Genomic DNA, 16,398 nt, shown 5'->3' with positions numbered 1-16,398 from the left:
CGCCGATTATTTAGGATCAGCCACTGGGCCACCAGGGAGGGTTTCGGCCGGCCCAGTGGCCTGGCACCCAAGAGGGGGATGTGTGGCAGGCTGCCTGTTGGCGGCACGGCCAAACCCGGGGGCACAATAGTCCGGCATAATCCGACATGGAAGTCAGCCAGCAAAAAAAATGAAATGGCGGCGGCAGCATTGGGCCCTTACCAATAATGGCCGCTGCACCGCCAGGGCTGACAGAGGGAATGCAAGGTGCACCGACAGAGAAAGCTGTCGGGGGCACCGCTCGGCGGGCATAAGATTGTTCGGGCTGAATTTCGAGGGAGGCGGAGGGTCCCGACGGTGCGCGCACTGCTGACACACTCACGGCTACTCGGCAGCTGCGGGCCGGAAGTGGGGACCGCCAGAAATCCCCCCCCCCACCCCGCTGAATTTGACTGGTGACACCCATTCGACCAGAAATCGGCGGCCATTGGATTCCGCCGCCTGGCCGCAATCCGGTGGTAACGGGCCTTATCGGGACCCTGAATTGCAGCCCCCAAAACTGTGCACAGTCATCATCATCATAGGCAGTCCCTTGGAATCGAGGAAGACTTGCTTCCACTCTTAGAATGAGTCCTTTGGTGGCTGAACAGTCCAATACGAGAGCCACAGTCCCTGTCACAGGTGGGACAGACAGTCGTTGAGGGAAGGGGTGGGTGGGACAGGTTTGCCGCACGCTCTTTCCGCTGCCTACGCTTGATTTCTGCATGCTCTCGGCGGTCTTAGGGTGGTCTTTGGCCAGGGACTCCCAGGTGTCAGTGGGGATGTTGCACTTTATCAGGGAGGCTTTGAGGATGTCCTTGTAACGTTTCCTCTGCCTACCTTTGGCTCGTTTGCCGTGTCGAAGTTCCGAGTAGAGCGCTTGCTTTGGGAGTCTCACCAAGGCTCTGTACAATTGTAGTAAGACTTCCTTACTCTTATACTCCAACCCCCTTGCAATAAAGGACAACATGCCATTTGCCTTCTTTATTGCTTGCTGTATCTGCATGCTAGCTTTCAGTGTTTCTTGCACAAGGACACCCAAATCTCTCTCAACACCAACATTTAAAGGATGGTGCAGATAACATGGAAAATGTATCAGAAATTGCACCTATTCTGGTCTGTAACACAAGATAAAGGCAGGCACCGTTTATTTTTGAAGCTTCTTTTTAAGTAGTTTTTCATCTGCGAAAAAGGGGATCAAAAATGTCATAGTAAGAATTTTTGCACTTTGTCACACAATGGGAAGTGCAATCATTACTAGAGCTGTTGATCGCTGCATCTACCCGTTGATAGCTAAAGCCCTGATTTTCCCCATCCCCTGCATGTGACTCCACCAATTCGCACTTGTGTTTTGCACTGGCCTCAGTTCCCAGTCAGCTGGGCCCTGTCCCCACCACCCCCCCACCCCCAGAGGTGGGCGATGTGCGTAACTACAGCCAGCTCCCAGCCCTCTCTGGGCTCCTCTCACCTGATGATGCAACACTGGTTCTTCTTATTCCTCCTCATGTTGAAGTAGCAGTTGTCCGCGATGGCGAAGATGTGAGGGGGCAGCTCTCCGATGCGCCTGTTGGTGTAGAGGTTGATCTGCTCAGTTGTGTAGAAGGGGAGCAGCTGGTAAGGGTTCAGTGCCACCAGGATCGAGCCCGTGTACGTCTAATGGAGGGAGACAAACAGAAGTGGTGTTGGCTCACTCTCTCAGTGATGCTGGCACACGGTCTCACCACCTGCAGCAGGGCTCCCAGCAATGACTCACACCGTGATGCTGACATAGGCAGCAGAGGGATGGATTTATAACCCGGCGCTTCAGCGTAAAACCAACGCTGTGGATGGGCCGGCGTGACAGGAACGGACCGTGGCAGGAACCCTCCCGTGACAGGAACCGCCCGTGACAGGAACCTCCCGTGACAGGAAACTCCCGTGACAGGAACTCACCCATAACAGGAAACTCCCGTGACAGGAACCCTCCCGTGACAGGAAACTCCCGTGACAGGAACCCTCCCGTGACAGGAACCTCCCGTGACAGGAAACTCCCGTGACAGGAACCCTCCCGTGACAGGAACCTCCCGTGACAGGAAACTCCCGTGACAGGAACTCACCCATAACAGGAAACTCCCGTGACAGGAACCCTCCCGTGACAGGAAACTCCCGTGACAGGAAACTCCCGTGACAGGAACTCACCCATGACAGGAACCTCCCGTGACAGGAAACTCCCGTGACAGGAACTCACCCATAACAGGAAACTCCCGTGACAGGAACCCTCCCATAACAGGAAACTCCCGTGACAGGAACCCTCCCGTGACAGGAACCTCCCGTGACAGGAAACTCCCGTGACAGGAACTCACCCATAACAGGAAACTCCCGTGACAGGAACCCTCCCGTGACAGGAAACTCCCGTGACAGGAAACTCCCGTGACAGGAACTCACCCATGACAGGAAACTCCCGTGACAGGAAACTCCCGTGACAGGAACTCACCCATGACAGGAAACTCCCGTGACAGGAACCCTCCCGTGACAGGAAACTCCCGTGACAGGAAACTCCCGTGACAGGAACCCTCCCATGACAGGAAACTCCCGTGACAGGAACCCTCCCGTGACAGGAAACTCCCGTGACAGGAAACTCCAGTGACAGGAACCCTCCCATGACAGGAAACTCCCGTGACAGGAAACTCCCGTGACAGGAACTCACCCATGACAGGAAACTCCCGTGACAGGAACCCTCCCGTGACAGGAAACTCCCGTGACAGGAAACTCCCGTGACAGGAACCCTCCCATGACAGGAAACTCCCGTGACAGGAACCCTCCCGTGACAGGAAACTCCCGTGACAGGAAACTCCCGTGACAGGAACCCTCCCATGACAGGAAACTCCCGTGACAGGAAACTCCCGTGACAGGAACTTACCCGTGACAGGAACCACCCATGACAGGAAGCTCCCATGACAAGAACCTCGCCTGACAGGAAACTCCTGTGACAGAAACCTCCCGTGGCAGGAACCGTCTGTCACGGGAACCTCCCGTGACAAGACCCTTCCGTGACAGGAACCACCCGGGACAGGAAACTCCCGTGACAGGAACCCTCCCGTGACAGGAACTCACCTGTGACAGGAACCTCCCGCGATAGTAACCCTCCTGATTCTCATTCGCTTTACGAACAATGGAAATGAGAATCGGGCCATTGTTGTAACGAGGCGCCGATCCACCTCACTAGTTTTACGCTTGTATGCCAAGTTGAAAATCTATCTCAGAATCTCCAGGCAATGTGCTGTCCATATATGATGTGAATGTTGCCTCGACAACATCGCTCACCTCTCTCCCTACCTCGCCCTTCCACCACTGAAACCCTCATCCCTCCTCAAACCAGACTAGATTTCTTCAATAGTCTCCGGACCGGCCTCCTATCCTCCAGAAACTCTCCGTTTAGTCTTGGTGCCAATTTTCCATACGCTGGTGCGAAGCACCTTGGGACATTGTTCTACGTTGAGCTCACTGAACAAATGTTTTTGCTGTTGAATCTCTGGCACGTTGGACCGAAGTCTGTGGCTGAGCCTCCAGTGTGCAGTGAGAGTCACAGTGCAATAGTGTAATGCCAGAATGTACCACTCAGATCCCCGGTGATACCCTAACCATAACCCTAACCACTTCACAGCCAAGTGTCACAGTGTGACGGAGTGACAGTGGATTATAACATGCGGCATTATATTTGAACCGTCATTTCTTCTGTGGGTGGACTTACATAAATGCTGTTCTCCCGATATCGGATGAAGAGGTTGTGCAATATTCCTGCTTCGTCCAGGTCCCCGATTCGGATCATGTCGTCCACTCCTTTCACTGAGGTAGGGTGCATGGGGCACACACTGCCTATATTCGCTGCACCAATCCACTGTTCCTAAAAGCAGAACCGGCACCGGCTTCAAATCAGGTGTACATCACTGCAGGTACAGTACTGCACCTGTGTATAATATACTGTGTGTACACTGCACCCATGTATACTCTGCATGCTTTGTATACTGTGTATATATGCTGTGTATAATATACTGTGCATACACTGTACCCGTGTATACTCTGCGTATATTATATAGTGTGTTTATTGTGTATATACAATGTATAATATACTGTGTGAACACTGCACCCGTGTATATTCTGCACGTATTATATACTGTGTATTATAATATATTGTGTATAATATACTGTGTGTACACTGCACCCGTGTATACTCTGCTCGTATTATATAGTGTGTTTACTGTGTAAATACTCTGTGTATAATATACTGTGTGTACACTGCATCCATGTATACTCTGCATGCTTTGTATACTGTGTATATATGCTGTGTATAATATACTGTGCGTACACTGTACCCATGTATACTCTACGTATATTATATAGTGTGTTTATTGTGTATATACAATGTATAATATACTGTGTGAACACTGCACCCGTGTATATTCTGCACGTATTATATACTGTGTATTATAATATATTGTGTATAATATACTGTGTGTACACTGCACCCGTGTATATTCTGCACGTATTATATACTGTGTATTATAATATATTGTGTATAATATACTGTGTGTACACTGCACCCGTGTATACTCTGCTCGTATTATATAGTGTGTTTACTGTGTAAATACTCTGTGCATAATATACTGTGTGTACACTGCACCCATGTATACTCTACACATATTATAAAGTGTGTATACTGTAGGTTTTTTAACCGCCACCCCCACCCGCGATGGGAATGGGCGGTGCCCGTCTCACCGGGGAAAGCTGGTGTATGAAGCAGGCCTAGGACAAGGCCGAGGGCTGAACGATTTCTTTACATTTTCACAATTTTAGACCAGCGTTGACTCCAGGAATGGCTCAAGCATAGAATGACACCCTCCCACCCCCCCCCACCGCACTCACCCCACACTCCACCCGCTCACCCCAAAAAATGGGAGCAGTGACAAAGTAACTGAAACAAGGAGCATCATGCCCAACAAGAAGAAAAACGAAAGGCTGATCACTGACCTTCCCTTCATCATCCAGCATCAGGACCTTTCCAGAATCCGACAGCTTCACCACTGCTCCAATTGGCACGCTGAACTCCCTGCTCGTGTTAGTTTCGAGCCACACATGGTCACCCTGCGAACAGAGGCCAGCAACTAAATACTCCAGGATGCTTAACTTTTCGAGGAGATAGGCAAAATGGAAAAGGAGGAGTGGTAGCCCTGATAATAAAAGATGGGATAACGACAGCAGAGAGAAAGGATCTTAGCTCGGAAAATCAGCAAGTAGAATCAGTTTGGGTGGAGCTAAGAAACAGCAAGGGGCAGAAAACATTGGTGGGGGTTGTTTATAGGCCCCCAAACAATAGTTGTAATGTAGGGCAGAGTATAAATCAGGAAATGAGAGGTGCGTGTAACAAGGGTAATACAGGAACTTTAATCTACATACAGACTGGGCAAATCAAATTTGCAGTAATAGTGTGGAGGATGAATTCATGGAATGTATACAAGATGGTTTTCTAGTTCAGTGTGTTGAGGAACCAACTGGGGAACAGGCTATTTTAAATAAAGGAGAGTATCAAATTAAAAACCAATGCGTATAAGGTGGCCAAGGTTAGTGGGAAACTAGCAGATTGGGAAAATTTTAAACGTCAGCAAAGAATGACTAAGAAAGCAATAAAGAAAGGAAAGATAGATTACGGTAGTAAACTTGCGCAAAACATAAAAACAGAAAGTAAAAGCTTTTACCGATATATAAAACGGAAAAGAGTGACTAAAGTAAATGTTGGTCCCTTAGAAGATGAGAAGGGGGATTTAATAATGGGAAATGTGGAAATGGCTGAGACCTTAAACAATTATTTTGCTTCAGTCTTCACAGTGGAAGACACAAAAACCATGCCAAAAATTGCTGGTCACGGGAATGTGGGAAGGGAGGACCTTGAGACAATCACTATCACTAGGGGGGTAGTGCTGGACAGGCTAATGGGACTCAAGGTAGACAAGTCCCCTGGTCCAGATGAAATGCATCCTAGGGTATTAAAAGAGATGGCGGGAGTTATAGCAGATGCATTCGTTATAATCTACCAAAATTCTCTGGACACTGGGGAGGTACCAGCAGATTGGAAAGCAGCTAATGTAACGCCTCTGTTTAAAAAAGTGGGCAGACAAAAGGCAGGTAACTATAGGCCGGTTAGTTTAAAATCTGTAGTGGGGAAAATGCTTGAAGCTATCATTAAGGAAGAACTAGCGGGACATCTAGATAGGAATAGTGCAATCAAGCAGACGCAACATGGATTCATGAAGGGGAAATCATGTTTAACTAATTTACTGGAATTCTTTGAGGATATAACGAGTATGGTGGATAGAGGTGTACCGATGAATGTGGTGTATTTAGATTTCCAAAAGGCATTCGATAAGTGCCACACGAAAGGTTACTGCAGAAGATAAAGGTACGCAGAGTTAGAGGAAATGTATTAGCATGGATAGAGAATTGGCTGGCTAACAAAAAGCAGAGAGTCGGGATAAATGGGTCCTTTTCGGGTTGGAAATCAGTGGTTAGTGGTGTGCCACAGGGATCGGTGCTGGGACCACAACTGTTTACAATATACATAGATGACCTGGAAGAGGGGACAGAGTGTAGTGTAACAAAATTTGCAGATGACACAAAGATTAGTGGGAAAGCGGGTTGTGTAGAGTACACAGAGAGGCTGCAAAGAGATTTAGATAGGTTAAGCGAATGGGCTAAGGTTTGGCAGATGGAATACAATGTCGGAAAATGTGAGGTCATCCACCTTGGGAAAAAAAACAGTAAAAGGGAATATTATTTGAATGGGGAGAAATTACAACATGCTGCGGTGCAGAGGGACCTGGGGGTCCTTGTGCATGAATCCCAAAAAGTTAGTTTGCAGGTGCAGCAGGTAATCAGGAAGGAGAATGGAATGTTGGCCTTCATTGCGAGAGGGATGGAGTAGAAAAGCAGGGAGGTCCTGCTGCAACTGTACAGGGTATTGGTGAGGCTGCACCTGGAGTACTGCGTGCAGTTTTGGTCACCTTACTTAAGGAAGGATATACTGGCTTTGGAGTGGGTACAGAGACGATTCACTAGGCTGATTCCGGAAAAGAGGGGGTTACCTTATGATGATAGATTGAGAAGACTGGGTCTTTACTCGTTGGAGTTCAGAAGGATAAGGGGTGATCTTATAGAAACATTTAAAATAATGAAAGGGATAGACAAGATAGAGGCAGAGAGGTTGTTTCCACTGGTCGGGGAGACTAGAACTCGGGGGCACAGCCTCAAAATACAGGGGAGCCAATTTAAAACTGAGTTGAGAAGGAATTTCTTCTCCCAGAGGGTTGTGAATCTGTGGAATTCTCTGCCCAAGGAAGCAGTTGAGGCTAGCTCATTGAATGTATTCAAATCACAGATAGATAGATTTTTAACCAATAAGGGAATTAAGGGTTATGGGGAGCGGGCGGGTAATTGGAGCTGAGTCGACAGCCAGATCAGCCATGATCTTGTTGAATGGCGGAGCGGGCTCGAGAGGCTAGATGGCCTACTCCTGTTCCTAATTCTTATGTTCTTATGTTCTTATGATCTAGTATTGGGCAATGAGAAACGGTTAATTAATAAGCTTGTAGTAAAGGGGCCTTTAAGGAAGAGTGACCATAACATGATAGAATTTTACATTAAGTCTGAAAGCGATTTAGTTAAATCCGAAACTAGACTCTTATATCTAAACAAAGTAAACTATGTAGGTATGAGGAGAGAGTGGGCTAACGTAGGTTGGGAAACGACATTAAAAGGTATGACATTAGACAAGCCATGGCTAGCATTTAAAGAATTAATACATAATTTATAACAAACAAACATTCTTTTAAGGCACACAAACCTCACAGAGAAAGTGGTCCAACCGTGGCTTACAAGAGAAGTTAAAGCGCTCAATTTTCCCCAAAGCTTTTTTTTGGCATACTTGAAGAGTTCCGCCTGTTTTGTGGGGGCATAAGTACACCAAAAAAAAAGTTCTAACTTTCCCCGTTGGATTTCTTCATTTTGGCATGGCTTAACCTGTCCTTTAGTTTTGGGGGTGGAGCCTTGATCTGCGCCAAAAAGATCGCTACCACGGTAACCAGGGACACAATGCGAGTTGAGGCTGCAAAGTGAAACATACAGCCAGCTCGCAACACATTAAAGCAAATTACATCAGTTTAAAAACACATACGCTGGCCTAAGCAGAACTGGAGTAACTCTCAGCTGGCCAAACTTGACTAAATGGCCAGAATTGGCGCGGGTGGCAGGTTACGCCCCCTTTGGCTGAAAAAAAAACTAATCAAAAAAAATCGTAACTAACTGAGTTACACTGGTGCAAATTGATTAGGGAAACTGTGGTTTTTCACCTTGGGCCAAAAAAGCAGCCTGCTCCAAAGAAACGGCGCAAATCACCGGGGAAAATTGAGCCCAAAGATAGTATTCAATCAAAGGAAGAGGCTAATAATGTTGCCAAAAAGAGCAGTAAGTCTGAGGATTGGGAGCATTTTAGAATTCAGTAAAGGAGGACCAAGAAATTCATAAATAAAGGGAAAATAGAATGTAAGAGTAAACGAGTGAGAGATATAAAAACAGATGGTAAAAGCTTCTATAGGTATGTAAAAGGAAAAGATTAGCAAAAGTAACTGTGGGTCCCTTACAAGCTGAGACAGGAGAAATTATAATGGGGAATAAGGAAATGGCAGAGAAATTAAACAAATACTTTGTGTCTGTCTTCATGGAAGAAGACTCGAAAAACCTCCTGGAAATAGTGGAGTACCAAGGGTCTAGCGAGAATGAGGAACTGAAAAAAATTAGTATTAGTAAATAAAATTGTACTAGAGAAATTAATGGGACTAAAAGCCGATAAATCCCTGGACCTGATGGCTGGATCCCAGGGTTTTGAAAGAGGTGATTTTAGAGATAGTGGATGTATTGGTTGTCCAAAATTCCATAGATTCCATAGATTCTAGAACGGTTCCCATGGATTGGAAGGTAGCTAATGTAACCGCACTATTTAAGAAAGGGGGGAGAGAGAAAACGGGCAACTACAGACCAGTTAACCTGACATCAGTAGTAGGGAAAATGCTACAATCTATTATTAAGGACTTGGTAACAGGGCACTTAGAAAATAATAATGGATTGGGCAGAGTCAACATGGATCTATGAAAGGGAAATCATGTTTGACAAATCTGTTTTTTGAGGTTGTAACTAGCAGAATAGATAAGGGGGGGAAACCAGTGGATGTGCTGTATTTGGATTTTCAGAAGGCATTCAATAAGGTGCCATACAAGAGGTTATTGAACAAAATTAGGGCTCATGGGATTGGGGGTAATATACTAGCATGGACTGAGGATTGGTTAATGGACAGAAAACAGAGAGGAGGAATAAACGGCTCAGTTTCGGGTTGGCAGGCTGTAACTAGTGGGGTACCGCAAGGATCAGTGATTGGGCCCCAGCTATTCACAATCTATATCAATGATTTGGATGAGAGGACCAAATGTAATATATCCAAGTTTGCTGACGATACAATGCTCGGTGGGAATGTAAGTTGTGAGGAGGATGCAACGAGACTTTAAGGGGATATAGACAGGCTAAGTAAGTGGGCAAGAACATGGCAAATGGAATATAATGTGGAGAAATGTGAAGTCATCCACTTTGGTAGGAAAAATAGAAAAGCAGAGTATTTTTAAATGGTGAGAGTGGGAAATGTTGGTGTTCAGAGGGACCTGTGTAGGGAGTGGTGTGTGGGGTCAGGTTCACCTCTGACCTTCTGAGCGGTTCGAATCGCTCCCACTCCCTGGGTTCTAGACTTTGGATTTATGTGGGGGATGTGACAAAGTGCAAGAGACAACTGGTTTGGTGCAAAGAACTTTGATTTATTAAGGACAAGAAAATACAATGTCAAACTTGTAATCATTCAAATAAAGAACACTATATCACACATTCTCGGGGTTACAGAAAATAATACACCTCCCACCTCCCAATACCTAACTTTGACTAGGTTAAACTCCAGGGCAAACAGGGACTATGCTCACCAATCCTTTATTGTCAGTTGGCAGTGGTTCACGATTTCGGGGTTCGCTGGACTCTGTAGGTTCTGCTTGCCATACCCCGAAAGTCGTAGAGGACTTCTGACTGCGTGGTCTTCAGTTGGATGGTGTCCGCTGATGCGGTAGGGCATGTATTGGACTTATGGGGTGAGTACCCACTTTCTTTCATTAGCAATAGGTTTCAAAAGTCCCTTTAGATAATGCTTCACCTGTTGGTAGTCAAGACTAGATTGTAGAGTGGAAACTTTCGAATCTTCGGTTTCTTCTTTGAGGAGTTTTGATTCGGAGTTGGTCGATCGCGATGTTTTTGATGGTACCACGTTGGCTGTGGTCGGTTGCTGCGATGGTGATATCCGGAGTTACTGGGGCTGCTGTCTCTGCAGTGGTGATGTTCTTCCTTCTTCTTTGATAACAGGGCAGTGTGGCCCCGGAAGTGTCATCGAGGCTGGAGAGGCTTGTTAAAACTGCTGCGGTGGTCTCTCTCCTTTCTCCCTCTGATGCATTGCCTAATGCTGCACCCCTGATGCCATGCATAAACTTCTTAAAACAGGGCCCCAGTTATACCTTGGGAGCTGTCCTAATCTTCGCGCCAAATCAGCCCTGATTCTTTGTTTAATTTTGGCAGGCTTGATACCTCTTTGTCATATCTTGTCATTAATGTTAACCTGTCTCGGATGTGTCGATCTTTTAAATTTGTTTCTTGATGGGGAAAAATTAGCTTTGGTATTTGCAATGTCTGCCTAGGCCTGGGTTTTCCATGTGGGCTGGATGTGCCATTGTCATTATGTATATGCTGGATGGGTTCCCTGCTCAGGGTGATGACTGGCTATCTCTGGGTTGATTGTTGCTATGTTAATGTCTCCCGGGGAGATGGGTTTTCGAGTTTACACAATTCCCCAGACAATTTGTTTTAGCTTCAATACCCCAGACAGTTTCAACAATCAAAACTGGTTTCTTTTGAAGGATAGTTATCCTTTAGTTTTCAGCCCTTCCCACACGGACCCAATCTGCCTTGGAAAATCCCAAATTCAATTAAAACTCGTAGTTTCTTCCAGGTGCACTTTAGGATCTTGAACTTTAAGGCTGACAGTTCCAAATTAAATGTCCTTTCCAATGAGTCCAATCACTGGGGGGGGCGGCAGGGGAGGGGGGGTGGGCGGTTCCAATGAATATTGCAACCTTACACCTGGGTGTCCTTGTACACGAATCACTGAAAGTTAACATGCAGGTACAGCTAGCAATTAAGAAAGCAAATAGTATGTTGGCCTTTATTACAAGAGGTTTTGAGTATAAGAGTAAAAATGTCTTACTGCAAATATATAGGGCCCTGGTGAGACCACACCTGGAGTATTGTGTACAGTTTTGGTCTCCTTACCTAAGGAAGGATATACTTGCCATAAAGGGAGTGCAACAAAGGTTCACCAGACTGATTCCTGGGATGGGGGGATTGTCCTGTGAGGAGAGATTGAGTAGAGTAGGCCTATATTCTCTAGTTTAGAAGAACAAGAGGTGACCTATTTGAAAGATACAAAATTCTTACAGGGCTTGACAGGGTAGATGCAGGGAGGATGTTTCCCCTGATTGGGGAGTCTAGAACCAAGGGTCACAGTCTCAGAATAAGGGGTCGGCCATTTAGGACTGAGATGAGGCGTGAGTCCGGGGACCAGCAGAGGCCTATAAAAGGCCGCAAGAGGCAGCGGGAGTTCGTGATCGCTGAGGCGTGAGTCTGGGCATCAGCAGAGGACTATAAAAGGCCGCGAGAGGGAGCGGGAGTTCGTGGTCGCTGAGGCGTGAGTCCGGGGATCAGCAGAGGCCTATAAAAGGCCGCGAGAGGCAGCGGGAGTTCGTGGTCGCTGAGGCGTGAGTCCGGGGATCAGCAGAGGCCTATAAAAGGCGTACTTGTGCAGCTACAGGGAGAAGGCAAAAAAGAAGTAGAAAGAAACAGAAAGGTGACGTCATAGCCTAGGGGGTAAGTGATTGGCTGGTGATTGGTGAGTAGCTTTTCTTTTTCTTTTTTATATCAGTCAGTAACTTTTAACATTGTGTTGCCAATTTAAGTGTATCTAAGGGTTAAGTCATGGCACGAGAGCTCGGTCGGGTGTTATGCTCCTCCTGTACCATGTGGGAACTCAGGGACACTTCCGGTGTCCCTGACGACTACGTGTGTGGGAAGTGTATCCGCCTCCAGCTCCTGACAGACCGCGTTGCGGAATTGGAGCTGAGGGTGGATTCACTCTGGAGCATCCACGATGCTGAGAATGACGTGAGTTGCACGCGTTGCGAGTTGGTCTTACCGCAGGAGAAGGGTCCACAGCCAGATAGGGAATGGAAGACCAGCAGGAAGAGTAGTGCAAGGAAGGTAGTGCAAGGGTCCCCTGTGGTCATCCCCCTGCAAAACAGATATACAGCTTTGAGTGCTGTTGGGGGGATGACTCATCAGGGGAGGGCAGCAGCAGCCAAGTTCATGGCACCGTGGCTGGCTCTGTTGCACAGGAGGGCAGGAAAAAGAGTTGGAGAGCGATAGTGATAGGGGATTCAATTGTGAGGGGAATAGATAGGCGTTTCTGCGGCCGCAACTGAGACTCCAGGATGGTATGTTGCCTCCCTGGTGCAAGGGTCAAGGATGTCTCGGAGCGGGTGCAGGACATTCTAAAAAGGGAGGGAGAACAGCCAGTTGTCGTGGTGCACATTGGTACCAACGACATAGGTAAAAAAAGGGATGAGGTCCTTGAAACGAATTTAAGGAGCTAGGAGCTAAATTAAAAAGTAGGACCTCAAAAGTAGTAATCTCGGGATTGCTACCAGTGCCACGTGCTAGTCAGAGTAGGAATCGCAGGATAGCGCAGATGAATACGTGGCTTGAGCAGTGGTGCAGCAGGGAGGGATTCAAATTCCTGGGGCATTGGAACCGGTTCTGGGGGAGGTGGGACCAGTACAAACCGGACGGTCTGCACCTGGGCAGGACCGGAACCAAGGTCCTAGGGGGAGTGTTTGCTAGTGCTGTTGGGGAGGAGTAAAACTAATATGGCAGGGGGATAGGAACCAATGCAGGGAGACAGAGGGAAACAAAAAGGAGGCAAAAGCAAAAGACGGAAAGGAGATGAGGAAAAGTGGAGGGCAGAGAAACCCAAGGCAAAGAACAAAAAGGGCCACTGTACAGCAAAATTCTAAAAGGACAAAGGGTGTTAAAAAAACAAGCCTGAAGGCTTTGTGTCTTAATGCAAGGAGTATCCGCAATAAGGTGGATGAATTAACTGTGCAAATAGATGTTAACAAATATGATGTGATTGGGATTATGGAGACGTGGCTCCAGGATGATCAGGGCTGGGAACTCAACATCCAGGGGTATTCAACATTCAGGAAGGATAGAATAAAAGGAAAAGGAGGTGGGGTAGCATTGCTGGTTAAAGAGGAGATTAATGCAATAGTTAGGAAAGACATTAGCTTGGATGATGTGGAATCTATATGGATAGAGCTGCAGAACACCAAAGGGCAAAAAACGTTAGTGGGAGTTGTGTACAGACCTCCAAACAGTAGTAGTGATGTTGGGGAGGGCATCAAACAGGAAATTAGGGGTGCATGCAATAAAGGTGCAGCAGTTATAATGGGTGACTTTAATATGCACATAGATTGGGCTAACCAAACTGGAAGCAATACGGTGGAGGAGGATTTCCTGGAGTGCATAAGGGATGGTTTTCTAGACCAATATGTCGAGGAACCAACTAGGGGGGAGGCCATCTTAGACTGGGTGTTGTGTAATGAGAGGGGATTAATTAGCAATCTCATTGTGCGAGGCCCCTTGGGGAAGAGTGACCATAATATGGTGGAATTCTGCATTAGGATAGAGAATGAAACAGTTAATTCAGAGACCATGGTCCAGAACTTAAAGAAGGTTAACTTTGAAGGTATGAGGCGTGAATTGGCTAGGATAGATTGGCGAATGATACTTAAGGGGTTGACTGTGGATGGGCAATGGCAGACATTTAGAGACTGCATGGATGAACTACAACAATTGTACATTCCTGTCTGGCGTAAAAATAAAAAAGGGAAGGTGGCTCAACCGTGGCTATCAAGGGAAATCAGGGATAGTATTAAAGCCAAGGAAGTGGCATACAAATTGGCCAGAAATAGCAGCGAACCCGGGGACTGGGAGAAATTTAGAACTCAGCAGAGGAGGACAAAGGGTTTGATTAGGGCAGGGAAAATGGAGTACGAGAAGAAACTTGCAGGGAACATTAAGGCGGATTGCAAAAGTTTCTATAGATATGTAAAGAGAAAAAGGTTAGTAAAGACAAACGTAGGTCTCCTGCAGTCAGAGTCAGGGGAAGTCATAACGGGGAACAAAGAAATGGCAGGCCAATTGAACAAGCACTTTGGTTCGGTATTCACTGAGTTGGACACAAACAACCTTCCGGATATAAAAGGGGTCAGAGGGTCTAGTAAGGAGGAGCAACTGAGGGAAATCTTTATTAGTCGGGAAATTGTGTTGGGGAAATTGATGGGATTGAAGGCCGATAAATCCCCAGGGCCTGATGGACTGCATCCCAGAGTACTTAAGGAGGTGGCCTTGGAAATAGCGGATGCATTGACAGTCATTTTCCAACATTCCATAGACTCTGGGTGACATGGTACATCAGTCATTGAAGGTTGGCATGCAGGTACAGCAGGCGGTTAAGAAAGCAAATGGCATGTTGGCCTTCATAGCGAGGGGATTTGAGTACAGGGGCAGGGAGGTGTTGCTACAGTTGTACAGGGCCTTGGTGAGGCCACACCTGGAGTATTGTGTACAGTCTCCTAACTTGAGGAAGGACATTCTTGCTATTGAGGGAGTGCAGCGAAGATTCACCAGACTGATTCCCGGGATGGTGGGACTGACCTATCAAGAAAGACTGGATCAACTGGGCTTGTATTCACTGGAGTTCAGAAGAATGAGGTGGGACCTCATAGAAACGTTTAAAATTCTGACGGGTTTAGACAGGTTAGATGCAGGAAGAATGTTCCCAATGTTGGGGAAGTCCAGAACCAGGGGTCACAGTCTAAGGATAAGGGGTAAGCCATTTAGGACCGAGATGAGGAGAAACTTCTTCACCCAGAGAGTGGTGAACTTGTGGAATTCTCTACCACAGAAAGTAGTTGAGACCAATTCACTAAATATATTCAAAAGGGAGTTCGATGAAGTCCTTACTACTAGGGGGATCAAAGGGTATGGCGAGAAAGCAGGAAGGGGGTACTGAAGTTGCATGTTCAGCCATGAACTCATTGAATGGCGGTGCAGGCTAGAAGGGCTGAATGGCCTACTCCTGCACCTATTTTCTATGTTTCTATGTTTCTATGAGGAGAAACCTCTTCACTCAGAGGGTGGTGAATCTTTTGAATTCTCTACCCCAGAGAGCTGTGGATCTTTGAGTATATTCAAGACAGAGATTGATTAGATTTTTTGGATATGAAAGGAATCAAGGGATATGGGGATAGTGTAGGAAAGTGGATTAGAGGTAGAAAATTAGCAGGAGCAGGCTCGAGGGGCCAAATGGCCTTCTCCTGCTCCTATTTCTTATGTTCTTACTACTCAGTCTGACCCGTGGGCAAGCAGTATATTAGCTCTGACTAGTTACATGTACATTTCGCAGCTATCCTGCATGCATAATCATCATGAGCCTAGAAAGAATTAGTAGTGATGGTAGTGGAACGGTTAACCCATGTGTCTGAAATTACCTCCTCCTCTATTCTAACGCAGGTGTTAACTCAGTGGTTCCAAATGGGTTACCATGTCTGCAAAAATAGTGACAGAGGAATGTCCTGCAAAGGCAACCAGGGCTCTTCACTTACACCAGCAGTCATTTCTGGGCTATTATTTTTTAGGACAAGAGAGGATGGCGGAGATTGAAACTGGGAGCGATTATAAGGTGGTTGCAGCCCGGCTTCTGTTGGTCAGACCAGCACGTTGCACGCCCCTTGTTCCATGGTCTCCTGTCGCCTTACCTTGTCTCGGTTTTATTTTATTCATTCACGGGATGTGGGCGTCGCTGGCAAGGCCAGCATTTATTGCCCATCCCTAATTGCCCTTGAGAAGGTGGTGGTGAGCCGCCTTCCTGAACCGCTGCAGTCCGTGTGGTGAAGGTGCTCCCACAGTGCTGTTAGGGAGGGAGGGAATTCCAGGATTTTGACCCAGCGACGATGAAGGAACGACGATATATTTCCAAGTCAGGATGGTGTGTGACTTGGAAGGGAACGTGGAGGTGGTGGTGTTCCCATGCCCCTGCTGCCCTTGTCCTTCTAGGTGGTAGAGGTCACAGGTTTTGGAGGTGCTGTCGAAGAAGCC

General features: G+C 46.9%; 1 protein-coding gene across 1 annotated transcript in view; it reads right to left on the bottom strand.

Moving 5' to 3' along the window:
• The window catches only part of LOC139265812 (unconventional myosin-VIIa-like), a 440,714-nt gene that overhangs the window by 409,923 nt on the left and 14,393 nt on the right, over positions 1–16,398 (bottom strand). Inside the window, exons 2-4 of the mRNA XM_070883263.1 lie at positions 5,026–5,139; positions 3,749–3,901; positions 1,487–1,671 (exon numbers count right to left, since the gene is read on the bottom strand). Coding sequence (XP_070739364.1) covers positions 1,487–1,671; positions 3,749–3,901; positions 5,026–5,139 — 452 coding nt within the window. The remainder of the gene's footprint in view (positions 1–1,486; positions 1,672–3,748; positions 3,902–5,025; positions 5,140–16,398) is intronic.

Source organism: Pristiophorus japonicus, chromosome 6, assembly GCF_044704955.1.
Source record: "Pristiophorus japonicus isolate sPriJap1 chromosome 6, sPriJap1.hap1, whole genome shotgun sequence".
Taxonomy (NCBI): domain Eukaryota; kingdom Metazoa; phylum Chordata; class Chondrichthyes; family Pristiophoridae; genus Pristiophorus; species Pristiophorus japonicus.
Note: the sequence above shows the minus strand (reverse complement) of the source record. Positions and strands in the feature narration are given on the sequence as shown.